The 18,534-nt window shown below is 43.0% G+C and overlaps 1 protein-coding gene across 1 annotated transcript; it reads left to right on the forward strand.

Moving 5' to 3' along the window:
* Nucleotides 1–7,302: 7,302 nt before the first annotated feature.
* Nucleotides 7,303–12,416, forward strand: LOC311044203 (extracellular calcium-sensing receptor-like; the record flags this gene model as incomplete). Its single annotated transcript, XM_084055641.1, has 6 exons — nt 7,303–7,526; nt 7,780–8,056; nt 8,183–8,998; nt 9,483–9,713; nt 9,878–10,001; nt 11,503–12,416. The coding sequence occupies 6 exons, from the start codon at nt 7,303–7,305 to the stop codon at nt 12,414–12,416; spliced, it is 2,586 nt and encodes an 861-aa protein (XP_083911767.1).
* Nucleotides 12,417–18,534: the final 6,118 nt, after the last annotated feature.

Here is an 18,534-nt window from a genome sequence, read left to right on the forward strand (position 1 = left end):
GCCCCACATTACCAACAACAGCAGTCCGGGGCTGGCAATGATTACAGGGGCAGGGGAAGATTCCGAGGAGGATACAGGGGCGGTCAGGGCCCTAGACGCAATGATGCTCCCCCTCCCCCACCTCCCAGAGGTGGTATCAACGGTGGCCGCGGACGCGGTTACCCCAGGCGGCAGCGGCAATAACCCCCGCCACACACACAAAAGGCAGCCACTCATGTTCTGAGGAAGAGACATTGTGTAGTGGACTCGGTTCACACGGACATGTCACCGTTGAAACGGCAAAAGACTTTGTACATTCCAGAAATAAATGTCAAAAATGTTTCTCATATAAAAATGCCGAAAATAAGTTCTGTAATAAATGTTCAACTGCCAAACCTGCCTGTTTACTCAGAAGGGGGGGTCAGATATATACAACAGAACCAGTCTCAGAACATGAGGGTCATGAGCTTAGCACCTCGGGAAACAATAGGTCGCCCCGAGGTGTTAAGACCAGTAATTTCAGTATCTCAGGAGAAAATGTTGTTTTACCATACTGTACTGTCGAACAGAGACCAGAGCCAATACCCTGCTCAGCCACAGGGTAGAGCAGTAGGACTAAAGGTAAACAAACCGAAGCCGTTTGGGCCTCTGTCATCAAAGATGGCGGAATGGACAAACATAGGAGCTTCGAAATGGGTAATTCACACCGTTTCAAAGGGTTACAAGCTACAATTTGGGAGAAAACCCCCAGCCTTTACGAAGATAATATGTTCACAGGCAACAGGCCAAAAGAGAGAGATACTGAAACAGGGAATAATCGCATTGCTAAGCAAGGGAGCCATAAGAGAAGTGCCCATAAGTCAACAGAGGAACGGTTTCTACTCCCGCTATTTTGTGATAGGGAAGAAAGGGGGGGGGGCTGAGGCCCATCCTAGACCTAAAACCGCTGAATCGTTATCTGAAAGTATACAATTTCAAAATGTTGACGAACGCAGCTCTGCTACGCACACTGCGTCAAGGGGACTGGTATACAAAAATAGATTTGGAGGACGCGTATTATCACGTCGAGATATATCGCCCACACTGGAAGTTTCTACGTTTCTGCTTCGAGAACAGAACGTACGAGTTTATGGTTCTTCCTTTCGGCCTATCCTTGTCGCCCCGAGTGTTCACGCTGTGCACCAAAGCAGCGATAACGCCAATATGGAAACAGGGGATTCGTTTAGCAACGTATCTAGACGATTGGCTTCTATCGGCGGACACGGAAATAGAAGCGGGGCGTCACACACGCTTAGTAGTGTCGCATCTGAAAAATTTGGGGTTCAGGATCAACGCCAAGAAGAGTGTGTTGATACCAGCGCAATCAATAGAGTTCCTACGTATATCTCTGGATTCGATGTGGAACACGGCGCGGTTATCCCCAGCGAGAATAGCCTCGTTTCAGACGTCTCTGGTGCCGTTTCGGCTAGATCAGATAGTCTCGATAGGTTTATGCAGACGGATATCAGGACTGATGGCGTCAGCAGTGGCCTTGATACGTTTAGGGAGGCTAGAAATGAAACCCTTTCTACGATGGATGTATTCACTGAGCGTTCCCACTTATATTCGTCACCGCAAAATCCGGGTTACGAAGGAATGTATGGACGCGCTGCGCCGATGGAGAGATCCAGAGTTCCTCTCGGAAGGCGTATTCACAGGGACGGTGTCGTCCAGGATAGTGGTGACGACAGACGCCAGTATGACTGGTTGGGGCGCCACACTGGATGGTTACGGGGCGAGAGGCCTATGGAACGACAGGTTGGTGACATTCCATATAAATTACCTAGAATTGATGGCGGTAATTCTGGCGCTTCGCCACTTCCTTCCTATGGTGCAGAATCGACATGTACTGGTCAGGTCAGACAACACGTCGACAATATGCTATATCAACAGGCAAGGGGGACTGAGGTCCCCACCGTTACACGATTTGGCACACAGACTGTTAGTATGGTGCAACTCACACCTTCTGTCGATTACGGCGACGCATGTCCCCGGGATTCTGAACAGGGGGGCGGATCTGTTATCCAGAGGGACGCCTCGTTACAGCGAGTGGTCCCTACGCGGGTCGATAGTGAGACAGATTTGGGACCGTTACGGCAGAGCACAGATAGATCTGTTGGCCTCACAAGAAGACACGAAATGTCAGCTGTTTTTCTCAATGAAGGGAGTAGCGCCGATGGGTCTGGACGCATTAGCACACGACTGGCCCAGAGTTCTACTGTATGCTTTTCCTCCTCTGTGGTTGATCTCCCCCACATTAGAGAGGGTGAGATTAGAAGGGTCGAAAGTTCTCCTAATAGCCCCGGAATGGGGTCGATGGATGTCAGAAATACAACCCCTTCTTTACGACCGGCCTTGGAAGCTCCCGTTGTGTCGGAAAATGCTGTCGCAGGCGGGAGGAGAAATAGTACACCCTCAGCCAGAACATCTGGCTCTGTGGGTTTGGCCCGTGAGAGGCTGAATCTAGATGCTGATGGATTTTCTCCGGGTGTTGTTGAAACCATTCAGAGTGCAAGGGCCTCGTCCACAAGGTCTGCTTATGGAGACAAGTGGCGTACGTTTGAAAATTGGTGTAGAGATTCTGGAATTACGGCGGTTACAGCCTCAGTAGGAGACATATTGTCTTTCCTACAAGTATGGGTCGATAAGCGCAGAGCGTTTTCGACGATTAAAGTGTATTTAGCGGCCATTTCATCCTGCCATTGGGGCTTTGATGGAAAGACGCCGGGTGAACTTAGAATTGTTCGCCAGTTTATGAAAGGCGCGAGGCGTCGTTTGCCGGTAGCTAAATCCATGATTCCATCATGGGATTTAAGCTTGGTGTTAGATTCTTTAACCATGGCTCCGTTCGAACCACTGGATCAGGTAGATATGAAGTATCTATCGCTCAAGACTGCACTGTTAGTGGCTTTAGTGTCAGCTAAAAGGGTTAGTGACCTACATGCATTGTCTATACATCCAGAATGTACGAGGTTTTCAGAGGGCAGGGTAACAATAAGACCGAATCCGAGTTTTGTTCCCAAGAACCCGTTGATGCCTTGTTGCCCGGTAGAGCTGGTGGCTTATCACCCGCCACCGTTTGCCTCTCAGGAGGATGAGAGGCTTAATCGTCTGTGCCCAGTAAGGGCTTTGAGGATATACATTGACAGGTCTAGATCTCAAGGGAGGTCAGACCAGTTGTTTGTTTCATGGGCCACACGTATGGTAGGGAAGGCCATCACTAAGCAGAGGCTGTCGCACTGGATTGTGGAGGCTATTCAATTAGCCTATTCAAGTAAAGGAGTTCTGCCACCGGAGGCGCTGAGAGCGCATTCTACGCGTGGCATGGCAGCTTCATGGGCTCGCTTTAAAGGAGTCTCAATTCAGGAATTATGTGCGGCTGCAAGTTGGTCTTCACCTTTGACTTTTGCCAGATTTTACAATTTGGACGTGACTGCGCCCCCTGTGGCACATGCAGTCCTCAGTGTGGCCCCGGGTAGGAGTTAGGCCCTTGTGAGGGTCTTCTCTTTATTAGTTAAAAAGTTTAAACTAGGACTGTACTCTCTGGAGCACAGGCAGTGGCTGATGCCTTCAGGTAAGAGACGAGTCCTTGGGAGAGGACTAGGACTTCGATGCTCAAGAAGGGATGAGTATGAGGTCTCCCCATAGGCGAGATGTTGAGTGAATAATAGAAAAATAACTATGGGTTACGGCTGTAACCCCGGTTATTTGATATTATGAGCGAGACATCTCGCCAAAACGCCCTTCTTGTTTTGTTGTGAAATGAGAAGGCAAAATAAATGTTGAACTGGGGTTGATCGGTCACGCCCTCACTATAAAGGGGGGGGAGGAGACAGTGATTGACAAGTGACAGATCAAGCCTCTTCCAATAAGATTGTACGAGAAAATATGATGTAATGCTTCTGTGGTTCGCGGCTCGAGAGCGCTCCCCATAGGCGAGATGTCTCGCTCATAATATCAAATAACCGGGGTTACAGCCGTAACCCATAGTTATCTTCACGTTATTCATTGATACAGTCATGTTGTGTGAAATGCAACGTAAATGAAGTCTGCACCAAGTGAGGCTTGAACTGGCAACCTTGAGGTTGTGAGACAAGCTATTGGACCAACAGACGTGAAACCCTGAAAAAAGAGATCACACTGATGAAACAGTTTCACGCAGATAGCTGAAAAATCCTGGGTTTAAGTGTTTTTCAAACTGCTCAAGATTGCGGACAATCTAAGGGTGGTGCTTACTGGTCAACGTGATAGATGTGTTCCTCATTAGTCAAGGCACATGTGTAAGCAGGTCTAATGGCTGTCGGCCAAACGAGGCATGACTTTTGCCTGTTTAAAGTTTGTATTTAAAAAAAATCGCACCCTGTGTGAAGGAAGCGGTGCCTTTGATGAGTGGCCTCCTGGTGGCGCTATAATAGGGCGGGGCGGGGCTTCAGCAATTAATGCTCGTCCCTAGTGGTGGTGTAAGTCCACAAACCAAATTCGGACTTGGTGGCATGCTGCTAACTGGAGTTATGGCTGTTTGTAGCCCAGCCAATGACAATACAGAGGGGGCGGGGCTTCAGCAATTAAAGCTTGTCCCTATTGGTGGTCTAAGTTCACGTGGTAAATGTGTATTTGGTAGCATGCTGCAAAGTGGACTTATGGCTGTTTAAAGCCCAGCCAATAGGAAGACAGAGGGGGCGGGGCTTACTACATTGCAGTTGGTCCCTATTGGTGGTCTGAGTCCACGTACCAAATTTGTACTCAGTAGCATGCTGTGAACTGGAGTTATGGCTGTTTAAAGCCCAGCCAATGGGAAGACAGAGGGGGCGGGGCTTATGTAATTACAGTTGGTCCCTATTGGTGGTATTAGTTGGACTTGGCGGCATATGCTGCAAACTGGAGTTATAGCTGTTTAAAGCCAGTGGCCTCCTGGTGGCGCTATAATAGGGCGGGGCGGGGCTTCAGCAATCAATGCTCGTCCCTATTGGTGGTCTAAGTCCACATACCAAATGTGGACTTGCTGCCATGCTGCGAACTGGAGTTATAGCTGTGTAAAGCGCTGTTTAAAGCCAGTGGCCTCCTGGTGGCGCTATAATAGGGCGGGGCGGGGCTTCAGCAATCAATGCTCGTCCGAATTGGTGGTGTAAGTCCACATACCAAATTTGGACTTGCTGGCATGCTGCGAACTGGAGTTATAGCTGTTTAAAGCCCGTGCTCAAACGGACATCCGGGCTCAAACGGACATAACGGACATACGGACGGACATAGTGAAGTTTAGAGCGCGCTATAATAGGGCAGGGCGGGGCTTCAGCAATCAATGCTCGTCCCAATTGGTGGTGTAAGTCCACATACCAAATTTGGACTTGCTGGCATGCTGCGAACTGGAGTTATAGCTGTTTAAAGCCCGTGCTCAAACGGACATCCGGGCTCAAACGGACATACGGACGGACATAGTCAGGTGTAGAGCGGCTGGCACCGCTAAAACTTGCTACAGCGCCCCTGTTTGACCAATTGGAGTAAGATTGGTTTTAGTGATATATGGAATGACCCTTTACATTTCTGCAAAGTTTCAAAGAAATGTGAGTCTGCATGTATATGTTAGGGGCAGATGAATAATTGTCATAAAACTGCAATATTCATTGGCTCATTAAAGCTTCATTTTTTCACTTATGGAAAATCCGCTGCATCGTTGAGTCGGCATAGGTCCAAAGTTCATGTGTAAATGTGTTTCATGCAGATTACTCAAAAATCCCAGGAGGAGATAGGTTTTAACTGTTTTTCATATAATTCAAAATGGTTGGAGATCTAAAGGTCAGAGGTCAAAAGTCAAAGTGTGAAAGTTGTTCATCATGAGGAGACGCATGTGTGTATTGAAGTTTTATGGCTGTAGGTCAAACAGGGCATGAGTTGTACCTGTTCAAAGTTGGCATTTCAACTGAGTGCTATAGCGCCACCTTTTGACAAAAGATTGTAGATTTATTTCTTGATAGTTTTTCATGACCATCTATCATATGGCCGAGTTTCATAAAAAGCGTATGCACGGTTCAGCCAGAACTGGCAAAAACGGCAGAAGAAGAAGAATAAATGGAATAATGACAATAACAAAACGGGTCCATGCTGGAAGCCTGGCACCGTAATAATACCTGGTCACTGCAGGAGAGACTACACAAATGAAACACTGGAGCGCTCGACTGGTCTGCACGAGTGACTTGCGTCTTCAAGGAAGGCGCAAGTCGAAACCTCAGTCACATGCACCTGCAAAATAAAATGTTTTTATATTACATTGTAATTTTTCTTTCCTCTGCATACCACCAGAGGAGGCCTCACATACCACCGGTGGTACACATACCACAGGTTGAGAACCACTGTTCTAGTGGATAATAAGAGACAAAATATAGTATCTATACTATAGATAGAATTGAGAAATGATTACGAACGAGTCAAGGAAAACCCAGGTGTATCGCATTAGGTTCAAACCATACATTAAAATCTGTATCAATTTACACTTAACTATGGTGTACACGGATATTGAGCAAGTAACCTAAGTAACGTTATTAGGGATTATTATCGATAGTAAAATGTAGGCCTATTAGAATGGTCAAATTGATCAACTGGTGATACAAATGGCCAGAGGTACGGCTGCTAAAACACTTCAGAACAGCTTTGACATCAAAAAGAATTACTGTATATTGGTAACCATGAATGTGTACCCCCCTGATCTAGAGAGGTGTGTGTGTGTGTGTGTGTGTGTGTGTGTGTGTGTGTGTGTGTGTGTGTGTGTGTGTGGGGTGTGTGTGTGTGTGTGTGTGTGTGTGTGTGTGTGTGTGTGTGTGTGTGTGTGTGTGTGTGTGTGTGTGGGGTGTGTGTGTGTGTGTGTGTGTGTGTGTGTGTGTGTGTGTGTGTGTGTGTGTGTGTGTGTGTGTGTGTGTGTCCGTGTCCATAATCGCACACACCAACACCACTTTTTTACTTGTGGCGAGTATAACTCTCACATAGATATGTGTCTTACAAACAAACCAGAGTCATCAAAACAACAGGTGGAGTTTGGGTTTGTTGTTGACTTCTTTTGTTGTCAAGAAATTGGTTAAAAGTTCTTTCATGCATGATAAAAACAAACTAATTTCTTCTGAGAATTGAGCTCAAGAAATTGGTTAAAAGTTCTTTCATGCATGATAAAAACAAACTAAGTTCTTCTGAGAATTGAGCGTGTGGCGTGTGCTCACATTGGCTGTTGGTATCACAATAGCTGAGGGAAAAAAAACTGATAAATATTCCTGACTTCCTGGTCAGGGTTGCTACAGAATGGGGAAGAGCCCCATCATGGGATGGCTCACTATCATCCTGTTTGCTGTACTGGCAAAAACCAAGTCTGAAAACCAAACATGCAAACTGATAGGGCAAACAGGGTTTATGGAGTTTTTGAAAGAGGGAGACCTTTATATTGGAGGAGTTTTCTCTATGACAAGTACACGCAAGCTAGTAGGTCAGAAAGACTTCATATTCATGCCATATTCATACTGCACAAAGTAAGTATAATTACATATGTTTTATAAGTATAAGTAAAATAAATTGTAAATAAGGTGGTCTACTGTGGTCTAAAATATGTGGACTTTGCTGCAGATATTAATGTTCTACTATTATTAATGGTATGCTGCTATTGCTATTTTGGTTAATTTTGCTCATTTTCAACTGAACCTCAATGTTATTAACTGTAATATAGCCTGTTTTTATATCCTATTTCCCTGAAACTGAATTTGAGAGCAACCATTTAATTTTCAGGAGAAATGACAGGGAATTGAAGTTAGCTCGGACATTGATTTTTACTGTGGAGGAGATCAACACAAACCCTGAACTTCTTCCTGGCGTGTCTTTGGGCTACATTCTCTACAATGGCTGTGGGAGTGAAAACCTGATACGGGCGTCTATAGAAGCTCTAAACGGAGAGGAATCCAAAGGTCAGGGTTGCACAAAAAGAATTCAGGCAGTGTTGGGGCACTCATCTTCCGGAATAAGCGCTGTTATTAACAAAATAATTGGTCGATTCTCAATACCACAGGTGAGGGCAGTGGTTGTTTAGACTATGGTGGAGTGGTTTACTGCACCATAACAATGCATTATTCTACCAATTCAGCCAGGCCTCGTTCAGGTTACAATGTCTTTATTGATTCTTTTTTTTTAACAGATCAGCCACCTTTCAACCTGTGCTTGCCTGAGTGACAAAAAGCTCTATCCTACATTCTTCAGAACTGTTCCAAGTGACCGCTTCCAAGTCATAGCTCTGGTGCAGCTCATGAAGCACTTTGACTGGCGCTGGGTTGGCGTTGTTCGTTCAGCTGGCAGATACTCAAGGGAGGCTACATTTGAATTCCGTAAGGAAGCAAAAAAAGAGGGCATCTGTGTTGAATACATGGAGTATTTCTCAGTGACGCATTCCAGCAAAAGGGTAGATGCCACTGCAAATTCTATAAGAAAGTCATCATCAAAGGTGGTTCTGTTGTTCATGTCCGCAGCCCATACAAAAAGTTTCTTAAATAAATTGGATGGAAAAAACATATCGGGGAAACAATGGGTTGGCAGTGAGTCTTGGATCACTGTTGTCGACCTAGCTTCTGCAAAGAGAAAGAACATCTTGCAGGGGGCAATGGGTTTCGCGATCCCTGAGGCAGCCATCCCAGGTCTTGCTGAATTCTTACTAAACCTGAAACCATCGGATGAACCGCATAGTGCTCGTATTAAAGATTTTTGGGAGGATGTCTTTCAATGCAGCTTCACTCCTTCTAACACCTCTGCAATGTGTAATGGCACAGAGGATCTAAGAACAGTCTCGGTCCCCAATGACTACACTGATATGACAGAATTTAGGGCAGTGAACAGTGTCTATAAGGCTGTATATGCAGTAGCACATGCCCTTCATGCATTATTGCAATGTAAAAGTGGCACAAATTCCACCATGCTGGGAAAGCGCTGTGCAAAGGAGATTGGTGTCGAGCCTATACAAGTGAGTTCATGTATTTTTCATACCACATGGACAATGTATGGGTTGGTACATTCTAATTAACCTTCCTTAACCCATTAAGTCCGGGAAAGCATCTGTGTCATTTTAGATTTTAGCTATATTTTAACCACTTTATTTTTTATTATTTTATACATTGGCTATTCAAGATATACTTTGTGCCGCGCTATGAGCTTGTAGATCAGCTATTTTTTTTAATTGGCGCAAATCTTTGAATATATATTTTTTAAAGTGAACATTTTTATCTCAAATATTTGCTTCAGGGGGGTTAGAATCTGCTTCGGGTCTTTATATGAGTTAATGGTTACTTTTGTAGCATGGGATGAAGTTGATTGTTGTACACATGTTTTCACCTCCACATGATTGCACAGTACAAGACACATTTCCTAATCGAAAGGTTAGTTCACCATCACATCATCCTCACGTCATCCTCACGTAGTCATACCAACTTGACAAACTGTCTCTGCAGGTATTAGATCATCTGAGACGGGTGAACTTCACCACACAGAACGGAGACAAAGTTTTGTTTGATGACAATGGAGACTCTGCGGCACAGTATGACCTCGTGAATTGGCAGATGCGTGATGATGGCGTTGTGGATATTGTCAATTTTGGCAACTATGATAGTTCTTCTCCGGAAGGGAAAAAGTTCAAACTAAAAAGCAATGTCAAAATAATATGGGGTGGAAACCACAATCAGGTAAATAAATAAATACAAATAAAGCATGTTTAGTATTTTCTGTGAAAAAGCAACAACTTCAATACCTCTATATGAATTATGTAAGTATTGTGAAATGACAGAATTTTTGACCATTTATTAAATGTTTTCAATACTCTGTAGTGACTGCATTATGTCTGTGACAGGTTCCAAGGTCTGTTTGCAGAGAGCCATGCCCACCAGGGACTCGTAAGGCCATAAACAAGCATAAACCTGTGTGCTGCTTTGACTGTTTTGAATGCCCAGAGGGGACAATAAGTAATCAGACCAGTGAGTGTGTATTTCAAATGCAATCCTTCTCATGTGCTTACAAAAATTATAAGAAAACAAGACATAATATTAGGCTTAACACTTCCGTGACTAAGCAATCAATGGGACCGATTTTGAGAATTGAAAGTGGCTTAACTTCTCTCAGGAAGCTCTGAGAAAGTTCCCCTTTCATGACTTTTCCTAAATATATGTTTCAAACCATCTCCGTTTTTTTGTTTTTTTTTAAGTCATTATAAATATGAAATACATACCATGTATCCCATCCCAGCCGTTTTATTTCGGCTAAATTGATCGCTCTCCCCGTCTCTCCTCCTCCCTAGAGCACTTTACACCTCGAGACCCCCCACAGAGAAGCCCGCCGAGCGGCCGTAGAGAGCAGACTCGGCTGCGCTGCAAGTCTTATGTTGCCATGTCTGCTTATTATAAGCGACTTTGGGCTTGTTTTTCCACGTCTTTCTATTATTATTATTATTATTATTATTATTATAATTATATATATAATTACATCATAATGGTAATAATGTTCTACTCCACTACAGCTCAGAAGCAAATCTTGTACTTTTACTCCACTACAATTATTTGAAAACTTTAGTTACTAGTTACTTTGCAGATATAAATATATTTCATACTTGAGATTAGAGCTTCATGCATGTCCTTTTGTAAAAAAAATGTATTAGGTATATTTATATGGAAAGGTCTAACCAGGGACTGGGGTTGCAAATTGGCCTCGGCTATAAACCCCATTATAAACCCCATTTACAAGGTTTCATGCCTCACTGTTTTGTCAGGGCACAACGCATGCAGTAACATTTTCATAGACCTGACTGCTTATCTCTCTCGCAAAATTTGGCAGCCCAATGCTGCGCCAACAGTTCTGATCTACAAGCAGAGGGCTCGTCAGGCAGCGACTGTTTTATGTTTGTAGATCAGATATTTAGCGCAGGAATGAGCACATTTGTGGAACATAGCGATGTGTTCTCTTGTTGCGCTGACATGGGGAGGAGAGGGACAGAGAGAGACGGGACAGAGAGAGACAGGACAGGAGACGCTTCTGTCAGCGTGGACAGCTGATAGAAGCGACGGAAAAAGATCAAATCTACAAGCATACAGCTTGTCACGTAGCAACTGTGTTGTGCTTGTAGATCAGATATTTTGCGCAGGATTGGACACATGTGGAAACATACCAACGTGTTGCGCTGTTGTCAGAAAGTGATGATAGAAGGAGACGCTTTTACACTTAGGCATAATAGGCAAATAATGTGAATAGTATTATTATGAATAATACTAATATTGGTTTGTCAAGAGATATCCAGTGTTTTGGACAATGGAGATAGTCACGTAATTAGGCAGTGGCTTCAGCGTTCATATAGGCTCCATGTTTCCCTCAAGAGTTTAATGTGACGCTACAGATTGCACTATTTTATACGCTTTTTTTAATAAAGATTTTACATACAGTGTTTCATAGTTTAGATTTATTATAGTAACTGTAATTCTTTTGCAGATTCTCCTGACTGTTTGAGGTGTCCCTCAGAATTTTGGCCGAATGAAAATAAAGACAAGTGTATTCCAAAATCTGCCGAATTCCTTTCCTACAAAGAGATCATGGGTGTAGTATTGACCGTATTTTGCTGTCTTGGTGTATTTTTGTCACTTCTAATATCAATAATATTCATAGTTCATAGGGAAACTCCCATTGTAAAAGCCAACAACTCTGAGCTCAGCTTCCTTTTGCTTTTCTCATTGAAGCTGTGTTTCCTGTGTTCTCTGACCTTCATTGGCCGGCCCTCTGACTGGTCCTGTATAATGCGACATACAGCGTTCGGGATAACCTTTGTTCTCTGCATCTCTTGTGTTCTGGGGAAAACTATAGTGGTGTTAGTGGCCTTCAGGGCAACACTTCCAGGCAGTAATGTCATGAAATGGTTTGGACCGGCGCAGCAAAGACTCAGTGTTCTGGCTTTCACTCTAGTACAGGTTCTGATTTGTATACTTTGGTTAACGATCAACCCTCCATTCCCAAACAAGAATATGAAGCACTATAAAGAAAAGATTATTCTGGAATGTGCCCTAGGATCTGCTGTTGGTTTCTGGGCTGTGCTGGGTTATATTGGACTTCTTGCGCTCATGTGTTTTATACTGGCTTTTCTTGCAAGGAAATTGCCAGATAGCTTTAACGAAGCTAAATTTATCACCTTCAGCATGCTGATATTCTGTGCTGTGTGGATCACCTTTATCCCAGCTTATGTCAGCTCTCCTGGGAAGTTCACTGTAGCTGTGGAGATATTTGCTATCCTTGCCTCTAGTTTTGGTTTGTTGATATGTATATTTGCCCCAAAGTGCTATATCATAATCTTCAAGCCAGAGCTAAATTCTAAAAAACATATGATGAGCAAGATGGCAACTAAAGCTCTCTAATTAAATAGTCCACACATATGTAAACTACTGTAGCTACTTAAGTTACAGCTGTGATGCATGTTACTGTACCGCTTATACTGAATAAATCTTTAAATCAAATCTAGTGTAACATTTCTGTCTGTGTCTATTATGACCTCAGTGATGTTTTTTCATGGAAAAGTGTCAACCAACAAAGGTGTAATTTGCTGCCCTACAAAGCCAAAGTGCAGTAACTACGGAAAAAGATCGTCTCATTGTGTCTCATTTCTTTTATTCCTATTTTAACAGGTTGGTTGGTACAACACTGAAGTGTCATAAACTGCATACAGTTGTTGGTGAAGTTATTATTTTCATTTGAGATCGATTTTTATGAAATTATGTGTCCAATTTGAGTGGGTTTGTGACCTAGTCCAAACTGTTTTGGTTAAAACCGATGCAACTGATGAATATAAAAGTAACTAAAATGTTAGGTAAAAATGTGGTTATTATAACTGAATGTGACAGTGAAACCCATTGAAATACGATGAAAAGAAAAGAAAAGAAAAGAAAAGAAAAGAAAAGAAAAGAAAAGAAAAGAAAAGAAAAGAAAAGAAAAGAAGAAAATATTGTACAATATTATTTTCTACATAGTCACGTGTAAAAGTGTATTGATGAGAAAAGGTAAAGAACAATATAAAGAGAAAAGTTAATACAGGCTGTGAATTAATAAGTATGCCTGGATTCTGCTGAGGAAGACTGACTGGAGAAAGAGCGTCTCATTGTGTCCCATTTCTTTTATTCCTGTTTAACAGGCCTTACCACAGCTTTCCAGCAGCAAAAACCTTATCTGCATATGGGTCTTAAATCTGGGACCTGTAAACATGATCACGACGGATCTCTTCGATTTTTCATATTTCATCCTGATTGGCTAAGATTGACATCTAAAGTTTGCAGGAGTGGCCCGTTTTGAACAAAATGCCGTAAATGATAAACACAGCGTCCGATTGCGGTGGTGCCATGGTTTTGCACTTTTTCTGTTTTTCATGTGTCTATGAGGTTGATAGAACTTCAGTAAGCCCCCTGGTGGTGTTTTTATGGTGTCTTATGTCTTCTCTGACTATTTTGAGTTTCTACCTGGAGGCTATAACCATAATACCTGATGATTATGTTTTAGGAGGGGAAATATTATATTATCACTGAAAATCACGGCACGCCGTCTTTAACATTGCCCTATTACAGCGCCACCAGGAGGCCGGAGAACAGTCTCGGTCCCCAATGACTACACTGATATGACAGAATTTAGGGCAGTGAACAGTGTCTATAAGGCTGTATATGCAGTAGCACATGCCCTTCATGCATTATTGCAATGTAAAAGTGGCACAAATTCCACCATGCTGGGAAAGCGCTGTGCAAAGGAGATTGATGTCGAGCCTATACAAGTGAGTTCATGTATTTTTCATACCACATGGACAATGTATGGGTTGGTACATTGTAAGTCACCTTCCTTAACCCATTAAGTCTGGGAAAGCATCTGTGTCATTTTAGATTTTAACTATAATTTAACCACTTTTTTATTTTATACTTTGGCTATTCAAAAATAGCAGATATACTTTGTGCTTGTAGATCAGCTATTTTTGAAAATTGGTGCAAATCTTTGAATATATATATTTTTTAACATTTTCATCTCAAATCTTTGCTTCTGGGGGTCCCTGGATCAAAATATTTTGAGATGGGGGTCGGCGGCCAAATACATATAATTTTGGGGGTCCTTGACATGAAAAAGTTTGAGAAACACTGTTAGGATTTATAAGACATTTTTAGAATCGGCTTCAGGTCTTTATATGGGTTAATGGTTACTTTTGTAGCATGGGATGAAGTTGATTGTTGTACACATGTTTTCACCTCCACATGATTGCACTGTACAAGACACATTTCCTAATCGAAATGTGACTTCATCATCACATAGTCATCCTCACAGTCATACCAACTTGACAAACTGTCTCTGCAGGTATTAGAGCATCTGAGACGGGTGAACTTCACCACTCAGAACGGAGACAAAGTTGTGTTTGATGACAATGGAGACTCTGCGGCACAGTATGACCTAGTGAATTGGCAGATGCGTGATGATGGCACTGTGAATATTGTCAATTTTGGCAACTACGATAGTTCTTCTCCGGAAGGGAAAAAGTTCAAACTAAAAAGCAATGTCAAAATAATATGGGGTGGAAACCACAATCAGGTAAATAAATAAATCAAAATACAGCATGTTTAGTATTTTCTGTGAAAAAGCAACGACTTTAATACCTCGACTCCTACAGATTGTTTGGGGACAATCACACAAATCAGTACACATATTTCTGGAGTCATATAATGTAGATATGATTGCCTTTTTTATTCATATTTTTCGGGATGGGCATAATTTACTAATAATAATAATTAAATAAATAGCTGGAGGAACACAGCTTTCAATCTACCCAAATTTGAATGATTTGAAAATTTTTTAGGGGCCTCTATATAGAGCACGTTTTCACTTTTGGTCGTAGGGGGGACCACAATTGTCTAAAGATGCACCATATGCTATTCCCCCAGGTTCCTGATGCCTTAAAGGAGAGTGCCGGTCATTTTAGGTTGTATGTTTGATGTGTCGCTAATCACTCACCAACATACAAAGGAACGTTGAATATTTCCAGATCTGCCCCTGTTGTCAAAATCTGGCACATGCCAGGTGAGAGAAACAAGCAACCAGCGTCATGTCTTTCTGCATGAGCGATAGCTCATGCGGGACATTCAGCGCATGTTTGAGTATCATGAGACTCCACGATGAGTTTGTATGTTGGTGAGTGATTAGCGACACATAAAACATACAACCTAAAATGACCAGAACTCTCCTTTAATGGTCACCCAAGACTTAAACAGCCATGGCAATGGCTAGGCAACCCAGCCTGAATGTGATATATGCTTCGAAGAGCACACTTCTAGATGTATAACTGTTGCTTTCCTCTGTAGCCTCCTCGATCAGTGTGCAGTGAGAGCTGTTCCCCTGGAACCCGCCTGGCCATAAGGAAAGGAGAACCTGTCTGCTGCTTTGACTGCATTGCTTGTTCTGAGGGACAGATCAGCAATGAGACTGGTAAGTTTACATTATGTAGCTAGGCAGGTCCTCTTTAGGACAATTTTGTATTTTTCTGCCCATTTAACCGTGTTGCTCTTCTTGTTAGACTCTACAGACTGTACCAGTTGTCCAGAGGACTTCTGGTCCAATCCCCAGGGTGACCACTGTGTCCCTAAGAGCATTGAGTTCCTCTCCTACCATGAGGCCCTGGGTATCTCCTTGACAACCATCTCATTGCTAGGCACACTTATCTCCGCCATTGTCCTGGGAATATTCATCTATCATCGAGACACACCCATGGTACGCGCCAACAACTCAGAACTCAGCTTCCAACTTCTATTGTCAGTCACTCAAACTGTGTTTCTTGTGCTCACTTCTGTTTATTGGCCGTCCCAGACTCTGGACTTGTCAGTTGAGGCATGCAATATTTGGGATCAGCTTTGTGCTGTGTGTCTCCTGTATCCTGGTAAAGACTATGGTGGTGTTGGCTGTGTTCAAGGCCTCCAAGCCTGGGGGTGCAGATATTATGAAGTGGTTTGGTGCTGTACAGCAGAGAGGAACCGTTCTGACTCTTACTGCTATCCAGGCAATAATCTGCATAGTCTGGCTTGTGTCTGCCTCACCAACACCTCATAAAAACACACAATATGAAAGTGATAAGATAGTCTATGGGTGTGAAGTGGGATCAACAGTTGGTTTTGCAGTGTTACTCGGTTATATAGGTTTACTGGCCCTCCTCAGCTTCCTCCTAGCATTCATGGCAAGGAATCTTCCAGACAACTTCAATGAGGCCAAGTTCATCACTTTCAGCATGTTGATCTTCTGTGCCGTGTGGATAGCCTTCATCCCAGCATATATCAGCTCTCCAGGCAAATATGCAGATGTAGTGGAGATATTTGCTATTTTAGCATCTAGTTTCGGCCTTTTGGTGGCACTGTTTGGACCAAAGTGTTATATAATGCTTTTGAAACCTGAGAGAAACACTAAGAAGTCCATCATGGGTCGTGGGGCCACCAAGACGTAGAAGCAGAAATTTGATGATAATACATTTTCTGTGTGTTTTTCTGTGAGTGTACATGTAATTACTATCTTATCTTATTTATGATAAAGAAACGTTTGTGCTAAGTTGATTAACCCTCCCTTAAACGCTACATTTGGTGAGAGACGCTTGAAAACCACCTGACTTCCATAGGAAATAAATTAAAATAGCCGCATCCCGCCTTCTCCCCCAGCCTGCTGTTCGCAAATGTGTGAGTCTGCCCATGTGTGAGCGGCCCCCGACATCAATTGAAGCTTTCCAAACGCATGGTACGCGTGCGGTAAATTTCTCCAAACAAATCACTTGCGTCACCCGGGAGTGGGAGCTGTTTGGGAATCCCACCCACACTAACTCCATTTGGGTGAAAATGTATTTTACCAGGTGGGCACGCGGCCGTGCACCATGTAATTAAACACAAAACTGAAACGGAACAGATTGATAGACAGACAACAAAGAAGAATGATAACTTTAGCTACTGTACGTGGTTGTAAAAAGAAATAATTCCACTCCCTCCCAATCCATACAGACGATTGGGAGGAAAGACAGACAGACAGATGGGCAGATAGAGGGTCCTATGTGCATTCCCCAGCTGATTTGAATTGATAGCCTTATCATTCACACATTCAAGTGATCTGATTAATAGATGTGTTTGATTTTTAAACGGAAGCCTTTTTGTATTATTATTTTGCCTTTTTTGGGGCATGGTTAAATCAATTAATAAAATGTCATACAGTCAAAATGTGGAATGCAGTCTACCAACAGCCATCAAAAAGTGTGACTCCCTCCCTACCCTCCTTCAAAACCGCCATAAAAGAGCACCTGTCTGCAATTTTAAACTGGACCTAGACAAGTCTTCTAGCTTGCTAAAATAAATGACCCCCACTGTTTTTCTGTAAATATACTTTTACTGCTCCTAATATTGATGATCTCTTGTAGTATTGTATGTCTTTATATGGCTTGATGAATTGAATACATAGGACCACAATTGAAACAAGCCCTCAGGGCTTTTTGTGTTATCCTTTTAGCATTATTATGTATAACTACACCTCTGTACTTTTTGCAAACTGTTCATGAAGTATTCAAACAATCAATCACTTCATCCTTGCGCTTTATAGTAGTTGGTCAAATATTAGCCATCCCAAACCTCAAGCGCACCAGCATGTTTTCAACTGCTGGCCCACATTTTTATAAGCCCACATAAGCGATTCAATACAAGGACACAAATATTTACAAAGTGCTGTATAAAATTAAAGTCAGCAAATCTTGGACAAATACCCATAACACCCCTCAGGGGTACAAGTAACAGCGTCTTCACCATATTTGGCGGCTACCAATGATAGAAGAGGCATCCCAAGTTGTTGGAAACCTATTACAACCAACCTATGTCCTAGGCTGCCAAAGATAAACAGAAGTAGATTGCCCCTATAACCTAGCTCTGTGGTGGTATGGAGGAGCGGCTGGTATTTAATTACTTTAGTCATAAAAGCTTCCGTTAAGCTATAGAGTCAAAGGTGCAGGCCACTATGCTGGCGGCATGCCCCCTCTGCAGGCATGTGGCCTATGTTGGCAGCATACATGTAGGTAGCATAGGTGGCATGACCGTGAAATAGGCGGCATGCCAGTATTCAATTGGCTCATTTGGACTACGGCCAGAGCCTTTTCTGGCGGTTCTGGAGAACCGGCCATCCGATCAACTCGATGCCGGGCACTGCACTCGCTCGCACGTACAGAGATTCCGTGCATTTATTGTAAGATGCCATCACCCCCACAAGCACACCTATGGTTACAGATCTATACAGAAGAAATCCTTCCCATCTGAAACCCACTGATCACTGCAATACTGTGGTTTGTTTTGATATATCTACATTTGCGGTATTTTGTATCAAGAACCATTTCGATGTATAGTTGCTCATACCTCTCTGTGACACTGTACAATAGACCAAGCTATTAGGTTAAGTACAACGTTGCACCTGTTGAGCCACTATTTCACCACCTCTGGGCCAGATGTC

Source organism: Gymnoscopelus microlampas (assembly GCF_963454915.1).
Source record: "Gymnoscopelus microlampas genome assembly, chromosome: 1".
In the NCBI taxonomy this organism is placed as follows: domain Eukaryota; kingdom Metazoa; phylum Chordata; class Actinopteri; order Myctophiformes; family Myctophidae; genus Gymnoscopelus; species Gymnoscopelus microlampas.